This window comes from Hyperoodon ampullatus (genome assembly GCF_949752795.1).
Source record: "Hyperoodon ampullatus genome assembly, chromosome: 16".
NCBI lineage: Eukaryota > Metazoa > Chordata > Mammalia > Artiodactyla > Ziphiidae > Hyperoodon > Hyperoodon ampullatus.
In genome coordinates this window covers 64,390,561-64,418,224 of record NC_136929.1, presented here as the reverse complement: position 1 = coordinate 64,418,224, position 27,664 = coordinate 64,390,561, and the positions used below count along the sequence as shown (strand labels likewise).

Sequence of the window (27,664 nt, the reverse complement as noted above, 5' to 3'; positions counted from 1 at the left end):
TGGGAGGCAGCTAAAGGCAGGTAGTCTGCTGTTCCATTGATAGCTGTTTGCAATGTGGCATTGTAAATCTCTCCTCCACCTTCACCTGCTGAATCTTCAGTAAAACCTAAAAAAAACTCATAAATGCTTACTGTGAGCAATTTTCTTTTATAGAAACCAAAGAAAAACCTGAGTTTTATGCCAGGGGCAAAGAAATAAAGGACAAAAGCAGCATATGGGTATATAAGCGGTAGCCTCTAAAAACATCCGCCCCAAGGATTTGCAGAAATGTGGGGGCTGGCTTTGACCTCTAATAGGCTATGGAATTGAAGAGCTTATTTTCCATATATTTTGACGGATAGGCATATCTGTCCTCTCATAGCTGGGTTATACATTTTTAAATAACCCCTTTGTATTATTTTAAGATTATTTTTGAATAGGTAATATAGTCATAAGTTTAACAATACGAAGGGCACTTAAAGTAAGTCTCCCTCCCATCCCTGTATCTTATCCAGAGACAACTATCATGGTCTGTTTCTTACTTATCTTTCTAGAGATATTTCACTGGTATAAAGCAAATACACGTATATTCTTTAAAAATGTTCACAGAAATTTTAACATATTGTATAAATTCTTCTGCATCTTGCTCTTCTCTCTTAGTAGACACTGAAGATCTCTCTGTATCAGTCCAGAAATGCTGCCTTTTAAAAGGCCGTATAGCTTTCTACCTATGGATGTACCATCATTTATTTAGGGAATTCCCTACTGATGGTCATCTAAGTTATCTCCAGACTTTTGCTATTTCTGAAAATGCCTCAATGAAAAGCTTGTCCATACACCGTTTTGCACGTACTACAAATTGAAATAATTCTTCTTGCCAAAAGAGTTGAAAGCTCACTGCTCATCATGACCAAGGCCAGGAACTGGCGGAGGCAGGTGCCGAAGAGAACACAGGTAAAGGTTCAGAAGGCTCAGCTTAGAACCTCAGGCAACTGCAGCAGCAAAATCAAAGCCAGCATGTTTCAGGGCAATTGGAGGAAAGTAAAACATTGTAGGGAGATAAACTCGTAAAGACTTAGGACTAGAGATCTGAGTTTTGGAAGGAGGCATTCTAGAGCATATCCGACCTCACAGGACAAAGCAATGTGGATCACAAAGAAGACAAACTGAAGTAGCGAGAACACTGCCTTTGAGCTTCCATGGAAAACTGTGATCAAGGGTCCTTCCATGGATTATCTTGGGTTATCCTCATAAAACTCTATTAAGAAGGTAAGATTATTATTCAGATTCTGCAAATGGGAAACTAAGGGTAAGAAACTTGCACAAGTTCACACAAAGAAGACATGATGGAATCAGATTCAAACTTGGGAAATCTGAGCTGGAAGGTCTTAATCACTGATGTATGCATGAAGCTTTAGCCAAACAATGTAATGTAAATCCATTGCTGATAATTAGCCCTAATCCATCCATCTCTTTCTGTTAGCTTTTCCCTTAATCCCAAGTCTTCCTTAAAGACCTGGTGTTTGTCAGTAAAGTGGCTTGGAAACTAACAACTAAAAATTCGCCTCAAGCAAATAATAATTCATTCCAGGTAAGTGCAGAAAAACAGACAGCCCATATAAAAAGTGTCTCCTACTGAAGCTTATTTCTATGTGTGCTACAAGTTAAGCATTCATTTAAAAAAAATTATTATGATATTATAGGCTAATATATGCTAATAGAACTGTAACAAAGAGTACTCGTTTTAAGAATTTAAATGCATAGAAAAACTTAAGGGTCATAGTAAAAGATAAAATACGTCAACGGTAGAGCTCTCATAGTGTATGACGCATATTAAGTGATGAGTAAACACTTTTTAAATGAATAAATAATTAAAAGAAAAATACCAGGATATCAAAAGCCCTAAGAAAACATTGTGGGTGAGCCAAACTAAACATCTCAGAGAATCCTATGTATTAATAGGAGACACGGCATAATTTTCAAAATATGACGAGCAACAGTTCCTCCCCATATCCCAGAGAAATGGCCATTGTGAAAATTGCTAAGAAAATAAGTAGAAGGAGAGTTTCCAGATCCAATTGCTGGTGGAAGTAATTTAGCCTCAGCATTGCCATAGATGGCCTCATAGCATGACATTCTCTCCCTGCTCTCGTTCACGTCAGAAAGCTTCTCATTTTTCATCACTGCCATTTATTTTCAGATCTGAACGTTTACTTTAATGATCACTTGAGTGCACAAAACTAGAATAGAGAATATTGTCCTTTTTCCACAACAGGTGAACTCCACGGAGAAATCAATTATTTTCTCATTGACCCCCATTGGCAGGTGTTAGTGCAGTGACCCAGATCGTGGCGACCTCTTGCTCTGCTCTGGGGAATTAGTCCAATTCTGTTCCCTCAAAAATTGCTCTTGAGGTGACAGGCAGTTTCTTCTTGATCCTGTGGGCTTGCTGGAAGCTGGTGGAACAATCCAGTGGTCTCATTTCCATGAAGGCTCTCTGGGGAGACCCGCTCCACGTTATGAGAGAAAGCCTGAATCAAAGAGGGGTACCTGCACATTTGATGTTCTGACAAATTCACTCTATCCCCTAGGGCTGCAAAAACAGTTTTTTTTCTTTTAATTAATTAATTTTTTGGTGGAAGTACAGTTGATTTACAATATCGTGTCGGTTTCAGGTGTACAGCATAACGATTCGGTTATACATATATATATATATTCTTTTTCAGATCCTTTTCCCTTATATGTTATTACAAAAAATTGAGTATAGTTCCCTGTGCTATACAGTAGGTCTTTGTCGATTGTCTATTTTATATTCGGTTGGCCAAAAAGTTCGTTTGGGTTTTTTTCCATAAGATATTATGGAAAAACCTGAACAAACATTTTGGCCAACCCAATATACAGTACTGTGTATATGTTAATCTCAACTTCCGAACTTATGCCTCCTCCCACCTGCAAAAACAGTTTTGTAAAGAGCACTTTGGTATTAACAAAAATGCTGAATGAATTTTGTCTTCCACCTTCCCTTCATAGCTAGCCTTCTTCTTGTTTTTGTAACTTTGTAATAACACATGAATGATACACAAAAACCTGACCGTGTTTAATGTATATAATTTGATGAGTTTGGACATATGTATACATCCATGATACCATCACCACAATCAAGGTAATAAACATATCCATCACCTTCAAATGCTTCCTTATGTCTCTTTCTTTGTGTGTGTGTGCTAAGAACACTCAACATGAGATCTACAATATGAACAAAATGTTATTACCTTTTTTAATACATTTACTTATTCATTTATTTTTGGCTGTACTCGGTCTTTGTTGCTGTGCGCGGGCTTTCTTTAGTTGTGGCGAGCGGAGGCTACTCTTTGTTGTGGTGCGCAGTCTTCTCATTGCGGTGGCTTCTCTTGTTGCGGAGCACAGGCCCTAGGCACGAGGGCTTCAGTAGTTGTGGCATGCAGCCTCAGTAGTTGCGGCTCGCGGGCTCAGTAGTTGTGGCACATGGGATTAGCTGCTCCGCGGCATGTGGGATCTTCCTGGACCAGGGCTAGAACCCGTGTCCCCTGCACTGGCAGGTGGATTCTTAACCACTGTGCCACCAGGGAAGTCCCTGAACAAAATTTTAAGTGCACAGTACCTTATTGTTAACTGCAGGCACCGTGTTGTAGAGCAGGTCTCCAGCTGACTCATCTTGTATAGCTGTGACTTTATACCTATTGAACAGAAATTCCCCATTTTCTACCCACACCCACAGCTAAGTTTCTTGAAAGAGCATACTTTTCTTCTTCTTCATCTCTTACGCAGTCTTCTACACCTGACAATTTAAGTTCCACCCCACCACTCTACTACAACTGCTCTTTTCTGTGGTCATTATTAAACTTCTCATTATTAAGTCAAATAAATATGCCTTGGCTCTCCCAAAGTGTTTGCCATAAACACTACTGAGAACTCCTCCCTCCCTCTTGAAATTCTCTTCTCTTTCACGGGTATCTGTAACAATATCTTCTTTTGAATTTTCTCCTACCTCTGACTGCTCCTTCAACAGGGATCCTGATTTCAGTGTTCTTATCCTTTCAATGATGATGTTCCCTAAGGTTTCTTCTGCATCCATTTCTTAGTAATGCCCAAATACTCACTGATATTATCCAAATCTATTATCTACAGACTCAAAATATCTCCTGAGCCGGAAGCCTTAATTTTCAGCTACCCACAAGGCATCTCCACCTGGATATCTCACAGGCATCTCACACACAAGTCTTTCTTATCTTCATGTTCTTTCATATCGCGTCTGTGTGTGTGGCATTCCCATCCACCCAGCTGCCCCCGCTAGAGACCTGTACCACCTCTCCTCCCATCCTTCCCACTGTCTGTATCCCGAGGATCTACTGATTCTATCCCCCTGTCCTTTCTAATCTGCTCCATCCTCTCCACCTCCACTAACTTTGCCTACCTAGGTTGGGGCCCTAACACTTCTAGCCTGGATGACATTACCCTATTTGTTTGTCACCTTTTCCCAGGCACTTAGACCACTGTAGGTGTTCAACAACTCTTTGTTTGTGGGATGAATGCATTGTGACAATTCCTCTCCCCACCTCTGCCACTCAAGTGACTCACCATGCTTGCTCCAGGCATCTTTCTAAAACACATAGTTAGTCATGCTGCATCTCCCCCATGCCAAATCCTTCCACTGCCTCCAGGATCAATTTTGATCCTCTTAGCATGGCACACAAAGCACTTTTTGCCCTTTTCGTGCCTCATCTCCTACCATCTCCCAGTGCACACTCAGTGCAGCCCTGTGAGATAACCCACAGCACCAGTACTCTTCAAGAAACTTCCCCCAGCCCCTGTCTCTTTTTATTAAAGTACAATTAACATACAATAAGCATACAATGAAGTGCATGTATCGATCGATTCTGGCAAGTGTATACATCCATGTAACCACCACCCTCATCAATATACAAAACATTCCCATCATCTCAGGAAGTTCCCTGTGTCCTCACCAGTTAATCACCTCAAATAAATCACTGTCCTGATATCTGTCACCATATATTAGTTTTGCTTCTGTGTCTGGCTTATTTTGTTCAGCATAATGTCTGTGAGATTCGTCGATGTTGTCATGTATCCTAGAAATTCATTCTTTTTCATTGACGAGTAGTATTCCATTGTTTAAATATATCATAATTTCTTTATGTATTGGTGGACATTGGAGTTGTTCTCAGTGTCAGATTATTATGAACTCCAAACATTTTAATGCCATTTTTTGTGGACTTTTTTTTTTTGCATGAATACCTAGGAGAGGAATTCCTACGGCTAACTTAAGAAAAACTGCCTAAATGTTTCCAACCACACATCTCCATACTTGGCAATATTTGTTGTTGTCATTTTTTGTTTTTTATTTTAGTCATTCTAGCGTATGTTAAGTGGTGTTTCACTGTGGCTCCGAGTCTCATATTCTTGACTATTGATGTTGAGCACCTTTTCAATGTGATTATTGGCATTTGTGTATCTTCTTTTGTAAAATATTCCACTTATTTTAACCATTCAAAAAATTGAGTTGTTTGTCTTTTTATTATTTCTTTGAAAGAGTTATTCAGAATATAAGTTCTTTGCCAGATATGTAATTTTCGAGTCTTTGGCTTACCTTTTTGTTTTCTTAATGATGTCTCTGAAGCGCAGAAAATCATCATTTATCATCTTTCTTTTCCTTATGCCCTTTAAATTTATCTTTAATAAATAAATTAAGGTAAAGGATTCCAGTTTACCTGGGAGAAGCTTCCTCCTTATCTTTGAGAGTCAATTGACATAATGGGACGTGTAATCACTGATGTTCTTCGTTTTCCCCCACAAGCTTAGGAGCAACTTGAGAGCAGGGGTTGTACTTTATAGAGTGCTTTATATATAGTAGTAGAATGCCTAGCAAGTAGCAGAAGCTCAAGAACTATTTGTTACCCAAATCTGTTGAAAATTGGAAGAGTCAATTCAATTTCATCAATTAACTTCTTTATGCATCATCTTCTCTTCCTAAAAACAAGGAAAACTCCCCACTTACCTCAAAAGCATATACAAGCAATGAAAGCTTTATGAGGTTGTGAATGGAGCTTTTTTGGTTCCTTATGTGTACATCAGTAAGCAGCCTGTGAATATATACTTTTCATAGATTTTATATTATTGTTATTGTTAATATTATTTGATGAATCCTGATTTTCACTTGAAAAGCTGTATATGTAATTCTTTTTTTTTTAGTATAATTCTTTTTTTTTTTTTTTGCAGTACACGGGCCTCTCACTGTTGTGGCCTCTCCTGTTGTGGAGCACAGGCTCCGGATGCGCAGGCTCAGCGGCCATGGCTCACGGGCCCAGCTGCTCCGCGGCATGTGGGATCTTCCCGGACCGGGGCACGAACCCATGTCCCCTGCATCGGCAGGCGGACTTTCAACCACGGCGCCACCAGGGAAGCCCTAGTGTAATTCTTAATACATCAGATGCTCCTCATCAAATGCTGGGACATCTTGAACCAAAGAAAAATATGACCAGTCAGAATAGAGATCCAAGGGTTTGCCAGTTGACTTGATCTTGTCAGAGTGATCAGCTTTTTATCCTGGTGAGGTTCACTAATGTCTAAAACCCTAAGGATTACATAAAAATGACAATGTTATCATTAAATCTGTCCAAGAAATTAGACCTTCATGAATTCCATTGAGAACTCCAACTTGATAATGAGAGCTAAGAAGTCATAACACTATTCTGACAGGAAGGTACAGTTAAAGAAATTTGAAAAGCACCAGCAATACATGAAAATGATGGGCTAATTGAGGAAGCAAAGTGCAATCTTCTCCTCCTGGCAGGAAGCCACAGAATGGAGAAGCCCCTGCTCAGTGGACAATGAGACACAATCAAACGGCATTCAGTGCATGATGAATTAAGCATCTGAGAGCAGAGTGACTTTTTCCATAGCAACAAAGCCTCAGAAAGCCCAGAATGTTATTGGCCAGAGTCTTGTATTGTTCTTCCAGGGCTACATCAATCCTCACCCTGGATGATTAAAAGTGCCAGAAGCAAGTGTGATATTCAGATATTCAAGTTAAATGATAAATGTGCATAGAATGAATAGAAAATATAGTTACATGTGTAAAATAGCCAGAATGTTCAATTTCCAAATATGAAAAGTATATAATTTAGAAACTAACTGAAATGGAAGTTTTAAGGATTTGATGCTTACTCAGCATCGCCTAATAAAAGAATGTATCCATTATCCAATCTTTGCTTTTGAAAGAGTTGGTTCTGTTAGGGAGTTGTGAAAGGGTCCAAATCTTTCTCTCTAGTCAAGGCTTTATGCTGGTAACAGGAGTGTGAAAGAATCTTTCTCAATGGCCAAGATCCCTGAAAGAACAGAGGTATGAAACTGTCCCTGGCACAGAAGCACCAAAGAAATGCAGCGCCTTGTAGAAAGTGGAGAAGCAGCACGTCACTGTCAGCTTGTGACCACTCTGTCATCATTCATGGAGACTGAACCATAACCTGGTTTTCGTTGCCTTCAACCACCTCTAAATATCGTCCATATTCTCAAACTTCATCCAAAATAGACTTGAGATTCTTCTCTCATAAGGATTTGATCATGATTGAAGTGCAATGAACAGGCAGTTAGAATTCTGGTTGCAAAGAATTTAAGTTGAAAGCAGGAATTATGTCTTACCTGTAATACCTTGTGTGCCGAGAATAACTCCTGGTTGGATGACTAGTGGGTGAATGAATAGGAGGCCTAAAAATGAAATGGAAAATTTACAGGACTGTTGGAGTTGAAAGGCTACATTTAGGAAATTAAAGAAGCAAACCCCATAACTGAATTAACACTCTATGACACGTTGAGCTACTGATCAAAGAGAGAATTTATTCACAGAGCTTTTCAAATACAAACAAAATAGCACGTTTTTTATTTTTTACAAAATGAATATTGGAATAAATGTGGTACAGCACAGTACAATAATGGACGAAAGAAAACAAGATCTAGTGACTGGAAAATGTCTCTCATTACTCTCACATCTTCAACTGGATTCTCTCCTACAATGGACAGAAAGTTACCCCTTTACTTCATAAGAATACCATAGCAGAAGCTACTCAGAGAAATATTGCATATTTTTTGAATAATATTGAAATACAAAGGCTTAATTCTAAAGATCTGCATAAACACTGAAAACACGTTGAGGGCATAAAGAGTTTATGCAGAGTATACAAAATACTGATAGAGTGGCTTATTGGTCCATTTATTAGGTTTAACGTATACTTTATAAAGTGATAATATGGTGTTTTAAATGTGTATTAAAAAAGAAAACAGAGGAGTAATGCACTGCTAAACCTCTCATACAGACTGTGCAACAATTTAAATGTCTGTGTATGGGCATGTGTGTGGATGCTTACATCTGTATGTGCTCATGTGCTTTCAGAAGTGCCATGACTTACTGGGAACGTCTGTGCGTTACCCTGCTTCCCAACCTAATACTGTTTCTACTAGCCCTTTTGATTCTCTGAGTCATCATCCTTAAAAAAGAAAACACGTTGTTTGCTGCATATATAGATTTGTTTTGTGTATGTGTGTGTTCTACATCAACGATACTCTGTGGAATAGAAACACCCAACACCCTGCAATATTTTTAGCCTTTGGTCCATTTTTCTCTATCATTCCATGCTCTACATTTCTTGCACAAATCTTGCACAATCCTTCCACATGGTATACTGTTTTTAATTCCACTGGGTTTCATTTCATTAGTGTTGTATGGTTTAGAACCACTATTCCGCCTTTTGAGAATAGCTGGATGCTTCACTCCCTCCCAGCCCCTTCAGCCCATCTTCTCCTCTGTTTGCTCTTGGTGGCTCCATCTCAGTATGGGTACTGTTTCTGTTTCTTGCCTGAGAAGCAAGCCAGCCATGTGCATAGCAGCATGGCGGTGGCAGCACCTGCTCCCGTGCAGTAGTAGGCCCAACCGATTTCACACTTACCTAGGGACACAAGAGAAGGAGAGAAAGCAGGCACAGATCAGGATGATTTTACAGGAGGTTCTGTTATTTCTCCCAGGGTGTGTGTTCCTGGTGTACCAAAGTGAAACTGAAATACTCATTAGAAATGTGACACTCACTCAAATGGAATACTAACGAGGGCTGAAACTTATCCCATGATAGAAGAGAGCTGGAATAGTTGGGTGCATTTCAGAAGGGTCTCAAGGCCTATGTCTCCTGCTAGCTAGTGACAGAAACCTTTTCTCCCCAACTGCGATGCTCACTCCCGTGGCTGAAGGAAAGGAGGAATAATAGCAATCAGGATAGGAGAGATGAAGGTATTAGTTCTGATTTAAATCACCCAAACTCATATGCATAATGAGGTACCTTAGAAAAAATTCAAAATATAGGTAAGTCCTAAATATAGATATAGTTTCTGCAAAAGGGCCACTCTAAGGAGGAGATCCCTTTGAAGAATAATGCTAAAGTGAAAGAATCTACCAAAAAACTCCTGGAACTACTAAGTGACAACAGAAATGTTGCAGGATACAAGGGTAATATATAAAATTCAAATGCTTCCTATATACCAGTAATGAACAAGTGGAATTTGAAATTAAAAACACAATACTATTTATATTAGCATCCCGCAAAATGAAATAAGTAAAAATCTGACAAAATAGTATAAGGTCTTTATGAGGAAAACTATAAAACTGATGAATGAAATCAAAGAACTAAATAAATGAAGAGATATTCTATGTTCATGGATAGGAAGGCTCAATACTGTCAAGATGTCAGTTCCTCCCAATTTGATCTACAGATTCAATGTAATTCTAATCAAAATTCCAGAAAGTTATTTTGTGGATGTCAGCAAACTTATTCTAAAGTTTATATGGAGAAACAAAAGACCCAGAATAACCAACACAATACTGAAGGAGAAGAACAAAGTTAGAGGACTGACACTACCTGAATTCAGGACTTACTATAAATCTCCAGTAGTCAAGACAGTGTGATATTGGTGAAAAAATAGACAAATAGAGTAATGCAATAGAATAGAGGGCCCAGAAGCAGACCCACATAAATATAGTTAACTGATATTTAACAAAGGAACAAAGGCAGTACAGTGAAGCAAAGACAGTATTTTCAATAAATGGTGCTGGAACAACTGGACATCCACATGCAAAAAAAGGAAATTGGGCACAGACCTTACACCCTTCAGAAAAATCAACTAAAAATGGAGCACAGGCTGAAATGTAAACTGTAGAACTATGAAAATCCTAGAAGATAACATAAGAGAAAATCTAGATGACCTTGGGTATGGTAATGACTCTAGATATAATACAATCCATGAAAGAACTAACTGATAAGCTGAACTTCATTAAAATTAAAAAAAACTTCTGCTCTGTGACAGTGTCAAGAGAATGAAAAAACAAACTGCAGACTGAGAGAAAAATGTGCAAAAGACACATCTGATAAAGGACTGTTATCCAAAATATACAAACACTTAAAACTCAACAATAAGAAAACAAACCTGATTAAAAAATGGGCCAAACACCTCAGACCACAGACACCTTACCAAAGAAGTTATACAGATGGCAGATAAGCATATGAAAAGACACTCCACATCATGTCATCAGGGAACTGCAAATTAAAATGACAATGATATGCCACTACATACCTATTAGAATGGCCAACATCTGGAACACGGACACCACCAAATGTTGGCGAGGATGTGGAGCAACAGGAGCTCTCATACATTGGTGGTAAGAATGTGAAATGTTACAACCATTTGAGAAGACAGTATGGTGGTTTCTTAGAAAACTAAACATACTCTTACCATACAATCCAGCAGTTGCATTCCTTGGTGTTTACCTAAAGGAGCTGAAAACCTGTGTCCACACAAATATCTGCACCTGGATATTTATAGCAGTTTTATCCATAACTGCCAAAACTTTGAAGCAATGGAGGTGCCTTTCAGAGTCAGGACTCAAATCTGGGTGCCAGGTTCTAAGACTAAGAACTCACTGACCCAAAATATCCTACTTGAATTAGTGGAATAGGTTTCCGCATTCATTAATCCTTTTTTAAAAACAACATTCAAGGTATTCTTTTTGCATGTACAGTAAGGAAGTCCTCTATATCTCTCATTCAACATTGTCTTTTCTGCCCTAATTGAATCCCCTTTTTAGTCAGTCTTAAGAAAATCAGAAATCGGACAATGCTCCAACAACAACCATTTTCTCCCTTTTCTTTTGTTTTTGTTTATCCACTACATTAGCTAAAACACATACAACCAGATGCTTGGATTTCACAGTCATTGAACATACAAACCATGGTTTGAAAACCATATGTTTTTTTTACATGTCAGTCATTTTTACCTTGTTCATTAATAACTTCTCTATTGAAAACTACAAAGACTGTTAGGTATAGCATGCAATTTGACTTCCTATCTTCACTGAAGTCTACTGAAGCGGTAGTTAGCATGTGCCCCATTTACAGATAAGAAGGTGAGGTGAGGCAAAGCTTGAGTCATTGGCTTGTAGTCACCATAAGTCAATAGCAACAAAATTAGACCAAGAGCCTCCACATCTTAAAAGTACTCTAGGGCACTACTTATGTACCAGACAATAGGATATGTTCAGCCTTCAACTTTGATTTCTCCCTCTCCATATCCAATAATAAATAATAACAATTAAGAAATAGCAAACACAGATTGATTACTATTTGCTCTGAATTGTAGAAGAGCTTTTATGGAGTAAATATTAATACATTTAATCCTCATAAGAACACGATGTGGTATGTACCTGAGTATCATCCCCACCATTCGCATGGGGACACTAAGGCCAAGGAAAGTTCAGTAACCTGCCCAAGGACTCACCTGTATAGCAAGTGACGAGTCCTTTGCGTCTCTCTCCACAATTTATTCTGTGTGCCTCCACTCCTCAAGTGCCTACAGCAACCCCCGGCAGTCTTACCTGCTGTCATTGCTTCCCTGTCTCCCTGCTTTTATTTATAGTATCATCAACAGCAAAGAGGGCAGCTATCTTTTCAACAATCAATCATGTTAAATCGCTCTCTTACTTAAAATCCTTTAATGATTTCTCAAACATGCAATCTCCTTCCAAAGGCCTGTGAGCCCCTGAATGAGCTGGCATCTGTATACTTCTCAGACCTCATGACCACCTTCCCTCTTGTCTTCTTTCTGGCCATACTGGCTGTCTTCTCTGGACCACACCAGGCTTGTTATTGGCTCCAGTGCTTCTCACTCATTATTCCTTCCACCCAAAAAATTCTACTTCCAGATCATTAGAGAGCTGGAGCTTTCTCAGATGGAATCTACCTGCCCCCCCCCACAACTTGTCTCATCAAAGTCACTCTATTCCTTCACCTCAATTTATTGCCTTTGTAGCACTTGCCATGGTTTGTAAATATTGTGTGTGCGTGTGTTTAACTTCAGTCTATCCCACTAGAATGAAAGTTTCAATTTGGGGAGACCTTTGTATATTTTGTTCCCTCCTGTACCCCTACAACAGTGCCTGGCTCACAGTAGGCACTCAGTAAATAAATGCTGAATGAAAGACAAGGTAAAAGAAAAAGATAAAGAAAGGAAACAAAGTAGGCAGACAGCTAGTCTTTCAAAAATAGAGTATGGGATTTTAAGAGTAACTCCAGTCTTATTTGACACAGAACTTCTGGAGAGAAGTTCCCAAACCAACTGTGCATTTAAAGCTTTGTACAGAGTGTGTTCAGTTTAAAAGGACAATAGATCCTGAAAGAGCACATCTCCACCCCAGGCTGGGTCTCACTGGCACAACGACCTCCATTAATACTGACAGATAGAATCAGTCTTTTCAAGGGTAACAGAGTCTCCTTCATGCACCAGATTTTCTGATAACCATAGGCTAATGTGGCTGTGAGCCTTGGGAATAATCTCCATTTTGAATTATTCTTTAGCTGGACTAAACAAATCTAGGAGGGAGAATTAATAGGTAGCTAAGAGATGGCAGGTGGTTTAGAACCAAAAAGTCAGCAAAATCTGTGGTCAGTCCATTCAGTATAAGGCTCATAACACAGAACACAATCAGTTGTTCATTAATAATAAGGTGTTGATCTCCCATGACCTAACATGAAAAGTGGAGTACATAATTCTTTATTAATTATTGGACACTCACTCAAGAAAAAGTAGTTGGTGAGGCTATTTAATAATAGTGTATGTGGTCTCCCCTGGTGGCGCAGTGGTTGAGAATCTGCCTGCCAATGCAGGGGACACGGATTCGAGTCCTGGTCTGGGAGGATCCCACATGCCGCGGAGCAACTAGGCCCGTGAGCCACAATTACTGAGCCGGTGCGTCTGGAGCCTGTGTTCCGCAACAAGAGAGGCCGCGATAGTGAGAGGCCCACGCACCGCGATGAAGAGTGACCCCTGCTTGCCACAACTATAGAAAGCCCACACACAGAAATGAAGACCCAACACAGCAAAAATAAATAAATTAATTAATAAACTCCTACCCCCAACATCTTCTTTAAAAAAAATAATAATAATAGTGTATGTAACAGTAGCCACGTGTGTTAAATAAAGATTAAAAAAAAAAGCCACTAAAGTATTGACTATCAGAGAACCCAGGAAAGACAGTGTAACTTTTTCTCTCCTCTAGAAAAGTCAATAAAATATCGTAAGTTTAAATCTCAGGGGCTCTGAACTGGCAGGGTTGCTGTAGCAGATGGTGTAGTTGCTCCACCCAATTCCTTTGTATCCCTTTGCTGGTTCTGGGCTCTCATCCATCAGCTACTGATTGTACTTTGCTCCTAACAGCTTATACTTGCAACCCTCTTCACGGGACCTGTGAGTTGGGGGGCCACTTTGCTCCAACTCTCAGAAAGTTGAAGTACCCCTGGCAGGACTGGTAGCCAATGACGGGCTGGTGCAGGAGTCTAAAAGCCCTCTTTCTTGCCTCTAGGTGGGACAAACTCTGCTGTGGCGTGAATGTTCCAGAGCTCGTAAGAGTCCAGACTGAGGCTGGGACCTCACCTGAAATTGCACCCTTGCTTCGTGTCTATGCTTTCACTATCTTGCTTTCCCACTTCCTACTGGTTTCTCCTCGGCTCATTTCCTTGATTCCCTTGGACAGGAATCCTCATCTCAGGGTCTCGGCTCTGGGGAACCCAATTTCAGAGAAGAGCAAATGAACACAGTCTTTCTTGTTTTTCTTTAACATGATAAGGGTTTGTGAAGTTTCTTCAGTTGTTAGAGGCTTAACCCACCCACCTACCCACCCACGCCCTGCCATTCCCTGAAACACCCAGAGCCAGGATAGAGCCTTCAGCAAACCCTCGCTATGCTACCATCTTCCCGGGGCCAATCCAACTCCTTGCCTTGGTAAGTGTGTATGTGTCATTTCTAATAACTGTTATGTTTCTGGAGCCTTTCTTGTTTGTGTCATAAAACATGTAGTCAACTCAGCAGACCAACCGTCCATCATATGAAAATGGAAAGGTAGGACACCAAATAAAGGTACTTAAAAAGTGTACTATCATAGAAAATGTTTGAGGATGTTACACAATCTTGCTGCTAATTACACGTGCTAGTTTATGTGTGTGATTTATACATTTTGTGGTTTAAATTTAGCAACTGGCTAAGATCCAAAATGAGCAACTAATGATCAGTGTGATTTAAAAGAAAATTATTCCTCTATTTCAGATATGAAGATGTTGGTTTGCTAAGTAATTGATAAAGTAAATCATTATTAAATCAATAAGGATTTATTCTGGTATTTTGGATTGTATAGAAATATGGCCACCCCATCAATCTAACTTCAAAAAAATATACAAAAGCATATACCACACACACACATATCTTCAGAGAAACAAAAAATGGTCAAGATCAGTGTAGTAAGATCAAGATGTGTCAATAAACTTTAGGCAAATCTAAAGAAACACTAAGTCATCCTTCCCCTGATTCTTGATTCCCTTCTTCCCACCCTTTCTCCCTCCCTCAATTCTTTCATAAATTCAACAAATTAAAAAAAATTTATTGGAGTATAGTTGATTTACAATGTTGTGTTAGTTTCAGGTGTACAGCGAAGTGAATCAGTTATACATATATCTACTCTTTTTTTTTTTTTTTTTTTAGGATTCTTTTTCCATGTAGGCCATTACAGAGTACTGAGTAGAGTTCCCTGTGCTATACAGCAGATTATTATTAGTTATCTATTTTATATATAGTAGTGTGTACATGTCAGTCCCAATCTCCCACAACAAATATTTCTTAACTTCCCACTCTAACTAGGAATCACTGGATGCTAGGGACCTACTTTGGAAAAAGATAAATACAGCCCCTGCTATCAAGGAGCCATCGTCTAGTCAAGGGTGTATTAAACAATAATTACTTAGATATTTATATAATGATAGTTGTGGTATGTGCTTTGAAGAAAAAACATCCAGGATGCTAAGACAGCAAATCACAAGGACTTTTATACGGTGAGGTCCGTGAAGGAGAGCCTCAAGTTAGAAGTGAAATTTAAGCTGAGACCTGGCAGATGAGCAGGGCTAGCCAAGCCTGAATGTGGGAGGCCAGGGAAGAGTGTATTTGCACCAGGGGGATGGGAAATGTAATGGAGAAACGTAAGCAGATTTGGGTCTCGTGAAAGTATCATTCAAATAAGAGATGGATGCCACTGTGCATGTAAGCAAGAGATGGGGTTGGGTGTGACCACCTCCAGAGTTTGAGAGCTGGAAGCCTGAAGACTTCCTCTTCAAGCGTTCATCTACACTGGTGTATAGACATGTGAGATAGTCAACATCCATCGGTAAGTCTTGAGCACCTACTCTTTGTGTTGCAATGTTACAGGAGACCAATGAGGGGACAAGACAGATAGCGTCTTTGGTTGTACAAAGCTTATGTTCTAGTAAGCCCGATTCTTGAGTATCACTCACATCAGTTGCATTATTTTGAAACCATTCCTTGTATATTTTACACACGTCTGTTAGAAATTCAGTTAACAAAATTAACTAGATATCAAAGGGAATTTTTTTCATGAAACTATAAATGTAAATGTACCTCGAATTTCTTCAAAGGAGAAGAAAGATTTTTCTTCTTCCTGAGCACGATTCCTTCCATTGTTAAAACCCACACGCTCAATAATAAGAAATTAGCACTGTGTTTTACAGTAATAGGAGAAAAAATCTTTCTGAGTACCTTAGGCGACTAGAAAAGAGCAGATGTTTAAGTTAATATGTTTTAAACCTTACTGTAGTCCATGAGTAGTAACGGAACCAAAGGAAACCAGGAAATACGGGACCATTCTTCCCTGGCCTCTCACTTCCCCTGTCGTGGCCAAAAATTCTTGTTATTTTAATGCAAACCGAAAGCATTTTGCTAGAGGGCAAGTTTTGTCGGTGATCCTTTCAGGAAATTAGAGAAGCACATCTGTTAAACTTTCTCTTTTGCTCTCTGTAATGCTCCATCAAACAGGACTCCAAGCACACTGGGTTGGCCAACTGCTGCTTTCAACGACGGGGAATGCCACTCTTGACAGATAAAATAGAGGTTAATGGGACAGAAAGCAGCAAACCACAGCCACCTGCAAAATCAATGGGAAAAGGTTCTCTGGCTGCATTCCAGGGCGGCCCCAGGGAGAAGATGGGTGGGAGAGGTGTGGCTGATTCTTTAGGGTGCCTCAAATTAGTTTTTAGTGCATCTTCTGTTAGTAACAGAGACAAAAGAAAAGGTACAAAGAACTCAGCTTTACTACAAATACCAATGAAATTCCAGTGATCAGTTCATCTTTTGAGGACACTGATTGTATTCATTCACTCATTTGATTACTCTTTCAGAGCCTACCATGTGACTGCCTGTCTCATTCCTGTATCCCAAAGCTCAGTACAATGACGCCTGGACCACAGCAGACAATTGATATATATTTGTGGTGTGAATGGCTATCAGACACTATACTATACCTGTGCTGAGAACAGAGATCTGAAATTAATAATTATATAATAGCTGTCATGGACAGCCTGTGAGCCAGGTGCTAAACAGTTTAGAAGTGGCATCTCATTTAACCATTTTTGCCTATGATGCTTTCAAGAAATTAGAGAAGCAAATCTGTTTATACTTTCCCAACATCCTTCCCATTTTGAAGATGAAGACACTGAGTTAACATGCAAGATAAGTCACTGGCCCAGTATCTCAAAAAAATGATGAAGCATGAACTTGAACTTGAGTCAGTTCCAAAACTTTTTCGTGTGCTCAGATATGTTTTAGGAAGATCTGTATCACACTGTCCCTATTTGTCTCTGCTAGAACTTACATGCCACAAAGAAATAAGATATATTTTGAGTGAAGTAAGTCAGAAAGAGAAAAACAAATATCGTATATTAATGCATATATGTGGAACCTAGAAAAATGGTACAGATGAACCGGTCTGCAGGGCAGAAATAGAGACACAGATGTAGAGAACAAACGTATGGACACCAAGGAGGGAAACTGATGGGGGGTGGTGGTGGTGGGATGAATTGGGAGATTGGGATTTTCAATCCCTGGTCGGGGAACTAAGATCCTGCCAGCTGTGTTGCATGGCCAAAAATAAATAAATAAATAAATAAATAAAAATAAAACCAGTGGGAGAATTTTATACTTGTAAGTACAGAGAGCAAGAACTCAATACGTTGGTAAAATATGGCATGCAACATGAGAAATCTGCATAATGACAATTTTTGTTGTGTCATTAAAACATGACAGCCCATGAAACAAACAGCCTGTGGATTTAATCCACCTAAATAAGGAGGACATTTTAGCATGGATCATGAAATGCTGTGAAACGGCAACGGGGAGGGATATGTGTGCAGGACACCCAGGAAACTGAGCACGGGGCTCTGTCTTCCCCAGGATGTTCCCTGGGGGAGACCAGAGCAGCACGTGAGCACAGAGGACCGATTTTCCTCCACAAAATTCCTTGGGCCTGGGAAGATGGAGGGGTTATACATTCTTTCCTTCCTACCGAAGGAAAAGGGTTTTCCAACTGATATATAGAAGGATTTCACACAAGCTAAGCATGTGCTCCAGAAGAGGAAGACCATAGAGATTTTTATGTGCGATCAAAGTCGTCCCCAGGCAGCTCCAGCCGTGGGTGCTTGAGGCAAGACAGGAAGGCGGGAGGACTCAGGACTACAGTAAAGGGATTAAACCTGAACAGGACAGAGGCATTTTTACATTCAAGCCTCGTCAAGAGCCAGCGCCTCAACCTCCATTTCTGTGTCCTTTTTTTTTTTTTAATTTATTTATTATTTTATTTATTTATTTTTGTCTGCGTTGGGTCTTCGTTGCTGAATGCAGGCTTTTTCTAGTTGCGGCGAGTGAGGGCTACTCTTCGTTGCGGTGCGTGGGCTTCTCATCACGGTGGCTTCGCCTGTTGTGGAGCACGGGCTCTAGGGTGTGCGGGCTTCAGTAGTTGTGGCTCGCGGGCTCTAGAGCGCAGACTCAGTAGTTGTGGCACACGGGCTTAGTTGCTCCGCGGCATGTGGGATCCTCCGGGACCAGGGCTTGAACCCGTGTCCCCTGCATCGGCAGGCGGGCTCCCAACCACTGCACCACCAGGGAAACCCTCTGTGTCCTTTTGACTTTATTCTTTCTTCACTCCTTCTGCCACCTAGTACATCATCACAGATTTTAGAGTCAAAGGGATACTGGAAAAGGATCATCTAGATCAAGGGTTGGCAACCTTTTTCTCAAAAGGGCCAGAGAGTAAATATTTTAGGTCAAAAGCAGTCATAGACACAGAGTAAACACATGAGCATAAATGTGTTCCAATAAAACTTTATTTAAAAACAGGCAGAACAGATTTGTCTCATAGTTTGTGGATTCTCGATCTAGGTCATCTGTATTTCACTGATGAGGACCCTGTGGCCCGGGAGGCTAAAGTGACTTTCCCAGATCTTTTGAATGTGTTCTCTTCAGTAGGAGAGTCTTTCTCTTTGTTTATAATGGAATATTTCTCAGTTCCCAATCTAAAGCAGGGTGCTGCTGCTGGGTTATTCTTAACCAAAAATCTAGTCCTATTTGGGTAATAAGTCTCTGCACTACACAATTACCTGCTTGCACATTTAAAGTTAATTTCACGTAGCTAAAGCAATAATTACAAAGTTGTGAGGGGAAAAAAAGTAAAGCAACAACCTCTTTTAACAGCAAACCAGTACAATTAGACACATGGACTCCATGTCCATTTAAGTAAATCACTAGTGTGAAAACAGCTCTAGATACAAATGAGCAGGGTTAGATGAATGGATAAACAAAACATGGTCCATCCGCAATGGAATGTTATTTAGCCTTAAAAAGGGGTGAATGCTACAAGACGGATGAACCTTGAAGACATTATGTGGGGCTTCCCTGGTGGTGTAGTGGTTGAGAGTCCGCCTGCCGATGCAGGGGGCATGGGTTCGTGCCCCGGTCCGGGAGGATCCCACATGCCGTGGAGCGGCTGGGCCCGTGAGCCATGGCCGCTGAGCCTGCGTGTCCGGAGCCTGTGCTCCGCAACGGGAGAGGCCACAACAGTGAGAGGCCTGCGTACCGCAAAAAAAAAAAAAAAAAAAAAAAAAAAAAAAAAAAGAAGAGAAGATATTATGCTAAGTGCAAGAAGCCAGACACAAAAGGACAAATATTGTATGATTCTACTTACATGAGGTACCTAGAAGAGGCAAATTCAGAGAGACAGAAAGCAGCAGAGTGGTTACCAGGGGCTGGAGGTAGGAGATAATGGAGAGCTATTATTTAATGGGTATAGATGCTATTTGGGATGATGAAAAAGCTCTGGTAACAGATAGTGCTGATGGTTGCACAACATTGTGAATGTACTTAATGCCACTGAATTGTATACTTTAAAATGATTAAAATAGTAGATGCTGTGCTATATATATTTTATCACAATTTCACAGAAAAGGAGCAGTGTTATGTGGGATAGAGAACAGAGCTGAGATGGGTCCATCAGAGAAACTGGAGGCTCTGAGAACTAGAACTCCAGGTGACTTTGCTGGGTGCGGCTGCCTGGGAACCGATGCTTTTTCACTTCCACTCACACCTGGGCTCCCAGGGGCTTCCCTTGTGCACACACCAAACTTGCTCATTGGTTTCTTTCATGTCAGATCCATCCAGCGTCCTTCCTCCTAAACTCTACACTAAATCAGGGCCCTGCATCCTCTTATCTTGAAACCCCTGTCAGAATCACATAACCACGAAAATGGTGGCAGAGATGCCTTGCCTACACAGCATTCCCACAAAACAGAGGAATAGTAAGAGAAATAAAAATACCCTGGTGCCTTCAGAAAAGTGATTAAATTTCAGTTTAAGTTCAGAAAAGCAGGGTGAGTGAGCACCTGAATTCTTATGATCACACCACTCAAATGGACCTCTGTTCCATGGCCCGGTGGATAGTTTTGCTACTATACATTTGCACGATTTACCCATAAAGATGGTTTACGCTTTGTCCAGTCTGGCCGGCTGAGTCTCTGCTGGCGCGGTTCTTTATTAGTTCTTGCCTCTTAGCACCGGATCCACCCTCAAAGTTTCCCTAGAGATAATGCCGCTGTTCAGATGATAAGGCACACACATTGGCTCCATACACAGAATGTGTACCACTGGCCTTTGTGTTCATGCTGTGAACTGACACAGAATCCCAACTCCATGTGGAGGTGGCTGAGATAACCAGCGGTGCCTTATTCAGTGCCTGGCGATAAAGATTATCCTTTGGTTTCTTTCTATAGCTGCCATTTATAAAGGCTGAAACTACCTGAAATGCAGCTCCTTTGACTGACGGATGGCCCCAAAGAGAGTGTGAAAGGACCCAGGCTGTCTCTAATTGCTGCTTCCCAGTGTGGCCTGTGCCTGCTGCCAGTCTTCCAACAATCCCACGTGAAGAGGTGCCGGTTCCCAGCCGGATGGCATTTTATCTACCCTCCCGTTTGCACCTGTCACACTTTCATCGGCCACCAAGCAGCCTCTGAATATAGTCTCTGTATCCAGTGAGATGGAAATGTGTGGCCGCAAGGGCTGCTTTGATCTTGGGTAGCTGCCCTCGTTCCAGAAGGTTCCCTTGATGATCGCTCCTTGCTTGTAAGGTAGCTCTTGGGAATGGACGTAATCCAGTTTGGTCAAGCACAACCTTGAGACTCTGGGATATTACAACACCCACTGAAAAAGCAAGAGGGATGGTAAGGCGTAGCTACTCTCCAACAGCCCCATTTCCAAGTTATAAGGAAAGCAAGTCTCAGACCACATCCTGCTACACATACTGACACTTGTTAAACAAACACTTGTCAAACAGCAGGCACGAATCAGCTCAGCAACCTGCTCTGAGAGCTAGTCACATCCTAGCTCCCTATCGTTTTAAGTGATGGGGCTACCATCTTGCATGAAAGACACACTGGAGGCAAATGAAGCAAGGTCCCGGGAAGAATTCTGTTCCTTCTGGCAACAAATAACCCCAAATCCTCTGAACCAAAGACTAGAAACGGAGTCCTTATTAGGGATGATCAAGCCTTGACTGCCATTCTTCAGGACAGAATGCACACAGCTGGAATGCTGTCCTCATTGTTAAAAATACTAAAATATGTATTGCTGTACTGGTGCATAAACAGCCACTGCCCCAAGTTCTCCACATGCCCCACTGGTCCCTCACTCCTCTGAGAACCCTAGGGAATCCTATGTCCCAGGAGTAAAAAAGCTAGTGCTTGGCTGAGCAGGGTCCCTTGGGAGCCTGCTCCAGCATTTGTTTTGGTTTGGATTAGTCAGAGCCCATGACATACTGGTTGTTAAATATTTTAAATATCTTTCAGACTTACAGTAATGGCTATATGCCTGGATGGCTGTTTAAGTCCTTTCCTGTAAGTACAGGGAGTATCTCTAGCTCTTTAAGCCAATCCATAATCTTGAATATCTTTAATTTCACCAATGACAGTCCATTTTTAACATTTATCATGCTAATAAGTAAAACACCAATTCCACCATTAAAATCTAATTCCACCATTAAAACATCAGTTTTAATAATAAAACACCAATTCCATTATTAAAATCCATTTCTGACCATGGCTATAATAATCGTGAGCCTTCTGGTGTTGGTCGAGATATGGGTAATAGTAGCCTTGAGTTTCCACTCTGGATCCTGAACCTGAGCTGTGACTTCCTATAACTCACACACACATCTCAGTCTGTCTATTCTAAAGTATTTTTAAATGAATGACAGGCATCGTAACAGTGGTCTTAAGAACTTTGAAGAATCTGAGATTTTATTCTACTTGTAAGCTAACAAGTTAGCCTGCCCCACTTTCATGGATGCTGGCAAAAGCTAGGAGACTTCTGAATCGGAGATGGAGGACTGGATTATTACCCTCAGCACAGCAACCAGCATGAGCTTCACATCTGGTGAAGAATCCATCCCACAGGGGCTGACGCAGTAAACTCAGTAAGTTTGTGTCACCGTTAAGGAATCCTAAGCGTACGGATCCCCAATTTTTTTTATAACAGGCTGCAAGCAAATCCACCCACACTTCGCCCCAGAGGGAGACATTATTATAGGAAACAATAAATAAAACCTGTCCGCTGCTCCAGCAGGAGTCATTGTCTTCCAAGGCTGCTCACTATAGAAACATCTTTGAAAAGACAGTTCAGAACAACGTGCTCCCCAGGCATGGTGGAGGATTGCCCACTAAAGAACCTGGTTAGGATTCTAAGTGGAAGCGTATTCCATTCCTTAGGAAGGTTGAATGCTCATTTTCACAGATATGATTTCAAATTAGAATTGGTGTATGGGAGTATTTATTTGCAATAATGCCTATTGCAAGTAGATATGTTTCTCCCTATAACCTCTCTCTGACAAACACTTTGGTAGATAATGAAATCAAGTCAAAGGAACCCAATGGCTTTCCAGCTTCCTGGGGAGATTTGAGGATTGTTGGGAGACTAGGTCTAGAATTCAGGTTTCAAAGCTTTCCAATGTCAGACTTCCAAATGCTGCTTACCACAGGCTCTGAGTCTTCATGTGCCAGGAATCCACTTGAATAATAAATAAAAACTATGAATACTCTTTCCAGAAAAAAGCACATATGTGCAAGCATATAAACTTTGCACAGTTTTCAGTGGGGTAACAAATTCCCTGAAGCCTGTTGATGGATGGACTTTGGGTTTCTTGAATGGTCTGGAGACCTCAAGTTAAAACTCATCCATAGAACAAGGGTTACTGTAACATTGAACTCAATTACCAGTGTCATCAAAACACCTAGTTGCTAACCCAAGCAGCTTACATACTAAGATATCATGTAGCAGCTATCCAAAGCATGACCCCCCAAATCAAGAGGTTGAAAAAAAACCCTGTCCAGAACATACAAAAATCAGTGCTTCAAAGAGGCACAGTGTTGGGCTTCCCTGGTGGCGCGGTGGTTGAGAGTCCGCCTGCCGATGCACGGGACGCGGGTTCGTGCCCCAGTCCCGGAGGATCCCACATGCCGTGGAGCGGCTGGGCCCGTGAGCCATGGCCACTGAGCCTGCGCATCCGGAGCCTGTGCTCCGCAACGGGAGAGGCCACAGCAGTGAGAGGCCCGCGTACTGGAAAAAAAAAAAAAAAAAAAAAAAAAGCAGAAAGAACTCAAAGTTTTTTTCAGTCTTGGTTATTTAGTAAAAGGGCAAATCACTCAACAAATGTCCATGGCTCTTGGGGATGACTCCGTATGACAGCACAGCCGCTAATGATTTTTTTTTTTAAGTCTTGTTTATCTTTTATATATTCTGGCTAAAGCAATGGAAAAGTATATGATACATCCTCAAACTTTTTCAACATGATTAAAACAGGAAACGTGTTGGTGTTTAAGGCAGCAAGGAGGAACTGATATTTATTTGTACGTCTTCATGTGCAAAAGCATCTTCCACTACCGCCTTCAATCCTTTTAACAGGCAGGTGAAGCACGTACTGTTATCTTCTTTTAGAGACTGAAGAACTGAAGTTCTGAGAGCTCAAATAACTTGCCCAGAATCAAACAGGTCTCGGAGAGTAAAACTGAGATTCAAATCCAGTCCATGACTTTCCTTTAAGAGGAAAATTCATTTATCTGGAATAACTCATTTGTACAGAAATTTCTGAAAAGCTCTGATAAATGAGTTTTACTCTACGAATTCTCTATATTAATTAGTTTTTGTCGACATTCTACCAGGTTAAAAATCAGGTGAAAAGTCACATCAGCCCTTTGATTACTTTGTTACATTTTTGGTTTTATTCTAAAACCACTTTTGATGGATTATTAATCAATAATGCTTACCAGTGACCCTTTCCTCACAGGAGACCTGTTAAGAGGTCTATCTTCTATTTCTATTACAGAACAAAGGCAAAAACACACAGGAAGGTCACTAACATAGGAGTTAACACAGTAATGTGAATTCTCAATTCTGGGGCAGAAATATTGCTCCCAAGATTAAGAGCCACAATATAAAGATTTGAAAGAACTCTCTTCTAACGTTCATATAGACACATCTCCCAGGAACATTAGTGAAACGTCTTTCCGAACGAAGAGATAATTAGATAAGAGGATGGTCTAAGACAAATCTGTGTGAAATCTCTCAACTGTAATGTCCTTGAGGGCAGGGAGCTGGTAGGAGGCTTCCCAAAGGGGTTGTATTACATTATCAGAAGGAATTATCAGCTTGGGATGTTGGGGGTGGGCAGTAGATTCTTCTTTTTAATTAATAGATTTATCCCTAAATCCTTAACGATCAGAAACACTTAATAAATCTACATATTTATTCAAGATGATGTTCATGTAGCCAATTGGTCTTAATTGCTGTTTCTCAGTCATTGTTAACATAATCGATTAAACAAAGTTCATTCCTGAGAGAGGATCTAAAACATCAACACCCGTTAAATTTAGTGTTAGTGCATTTCTACCCCCCGATTAATATTCAAACAAAACATGCTAGGAAATAGTAAAGAGCACATAATACAAAAGAAAAACGAGAATGAACCAGTTCAATCTCCTAAACTTCCTTCAGTAAACTGAGTCTAAAATGGCACACCACTCAGGTATATCATTTTTTGTTTTTATAAAAGGATAACACTGAAAACAAATGAAGAAGGATCTTTAAAAGACAGACTAACATATTCTTCCCAGTCGTTTGGTGGCCATATCTTAGTATTTCTTAATGTCTCAATATTAAGATATGGCCACCAAACGACTGGGAAGAATGCTATTTCTCATTTCCTGCAGGTTTTCTAAGCACATTTCCTTTTTTCCACTAGCATTGAATTCCACTGCTGCAAATCACTGCAAGTCACTTTAGGTTTTTACAAGGCACTGATACAACAATGGGCAAGATCCTGCTCTGAAATAACCAGACCAAAAAAAACTTTAGGAAGGAAAGATTTAAAGCAATTTCTTTTTTCATCTACCAGGGCTTTTGGTTTTTTAAACTATGACCCTGAACTTGATTACTTTCTAGGAGATGGTTAAGCCATTAGTCCCTTAGAGAGTAATGTCATGATTCTCACCAGGATATCAGTGGCCAAGTAGATACAGAAACATGATGGCAGCTGCCTTTTTAGTGGTCAAAAATGAGCCATAGGGTTTCTTCCTTTTCATCTTCTCTCTTCCTTCCTTTTCTCTCTCAGCCTCCCTCTCTCTCTTCTTTTAACCATTTAGTAGACAGCAGATATGTGACGTGCAGGTAAGAATCATATCTACCTAATTCATAATTTTATTCTAAGTATCTGGCACAATTTTTGGAACCTAGAATGTGCTTAATAAATATTTGTGGAATAAATAAATATGACTATTAAATACTGCTATGAGCCAAACACTGAGATAGGCACCAAAGTTGCAAAAAGCCTGTCCCATAGGAACCTGCAAAGATGTGTTTAGGGAAGCAGATAGAATTGGATCTATGATTATACAGAATGGGGTGCTTTTTCCTAAAGCAGGGTCAGAGGCATTTACTCAGCTATAACTTAAAGTGGAAATGTTCACGGTCTAATGTCATCGTCATGGTCCCAGGAATGGGCGGGTTGAATTTATGCCCCTGAAATGAATTGATTCTTCTCCCTACTTTCTGAAATGAACACAGAAAATCCTTCATCTCCTGAAAATGAGGCCCCTAGGAAAGCTGAGTGACCAACAAAGCTGATTGTTTTTTCCTTGGAGATGCCCAGACACTTTGCTCCATCACTTCATCACCAGCCAAGTTGGACTTCCTCTGCCTGTGGCAGTTCCCCAGCATCCTTTCCAGCATCACCTTCCAGAATGTTCTCATGGGTCCCCCCAGGCCTACCAGCTTAGGTCTTGGTTTAATTCACAGCAGCTGCTCGGCTTCCCTCTGTCACCCTCCTGCACTAGAGCCGAGTGAAGGAATACAGGCTCATGCGGGACCTTCTAAGTGATTTCCAGTGATTAGCACGTAAGTGTCAAAAGTTTGGAACCAGTTCCAGATAATAGCCACGGAGGAGGTGGGAAATCAGCACTGCTTTAAAGACTTTACCTTTGGCTAAATCTCAATGTGTATTCAACACCTTACCTCTAACCAGTCTCCCAAATAGCAGTCTCATAATAGTATCATCAATGACCTTTAAGCAATGACCAGAAACGCATCAAGTGTTAGGGGTCTCTTCCCAAACCGAGCAACAGATGCTGCCTGCTGCTCTTTGGAAGCACCTAGCAGGCCAGCCTGGCTCCCGCACAGCTCAGACGGTTGCAGCCCCTGGGCAAAGCCTCCGCTTGGTCTGCATGAAGCAGCCTCAAAAGTCCACGTAAGTCACGGGAGTCTGTTCACTTCTCACCAAAGGGATGCTTATTTTATTCAATATCACAGAAGCTGAGAGGAGCTTCTCCTGTTACTGTCTGCAAAAATAGAAGCTTCTCTGTGGACATCAGGAAAACTGGGTCACTCCGCTTCAGAAACACCCACAAACGCCAAACTTGAGAAAGCTCAAAAAAGAAATTTTCTACTTTCGTTCCCATTTTGGCCCACTGACCCCCCCATAGCTTGCCAATCATTTTTTTTTCAAGTGCAGTTTGATTTGAGAAGAGAGAAAACACGAGTCAGGAGTCAAAGAGCTCAAGGAGACGTGCCCAGAGAGATGTGCAATGGTCATTGCTCAGATCAGAGGAGAAGAGATTTCTTCACTGGCGTGAAAATTTGGAAGAAACAGACTCTCCTCTTTTCTGACACTGAGAGGTTCTGAGTTTTCCGAGTTTATGGTACTGTTCTTGAGAAGCTAAGAGCATAATTTCAAGGACAGGAAACATGATGGCTTCTTAATCAAATGAAATAGCAAAGTGAAAGCAATAATCACTCAAATTTACTTGGCAAATGAGCAAGACAAATTAATTGAAACTCTACTTTTGATCATAAGGATATAGTTAGAAAAGTCTTTGGTGGATGAAAATATCTCTGAGGCAGGAATTAAATCAACTGGACAACCTGATGACAAAGCCCTTATGCTTAATGTATAAATCCCAACTTGCTGGCATGGAATATAAAGGAAGAATAGAGATGATCAGCAAATATTCATTAAAAAAATGGTCCTGTACAAACAATGTGAATAATAATAGCAAACATCTACTGGGTTTTTATTATGTGAAGATGCTATGCTACACTGTGTATTATTCTTATCACTTGTACTGTTTTGCTCTCTTAAAAATTAATAAAGAGAACCATTATGGTTACCACTTGC

General features: G+C 40.5%; 1 protein-coding gene across 1 annotated transcript in view; it reads right to left on the bottom strand.

The window, feature by feature from the left end:
- Positions 1 to 8,856: 8,856 nt before the first annotated feature.
- LHFPL6 (LHFPL tetraspan subfamily member 6) overlaps positions 8,857 to 27,664 on the bottom strand; it is a gene marked incomplete at its 3' end in the record, with an annotated part of 193,649 nt that continues 174,841 nt past the window's right edge. Inside the window, exon 4 of the mRNA XM_079721688.1 lies at positions 8,857 to 8,975. Coding sequence (XP_079577814.1) covers positions 8,857 to 8,975 — 119 coding nt within the window. The remainder of the gene's footprint in view (positions 8,976 to 27,664) is intronic.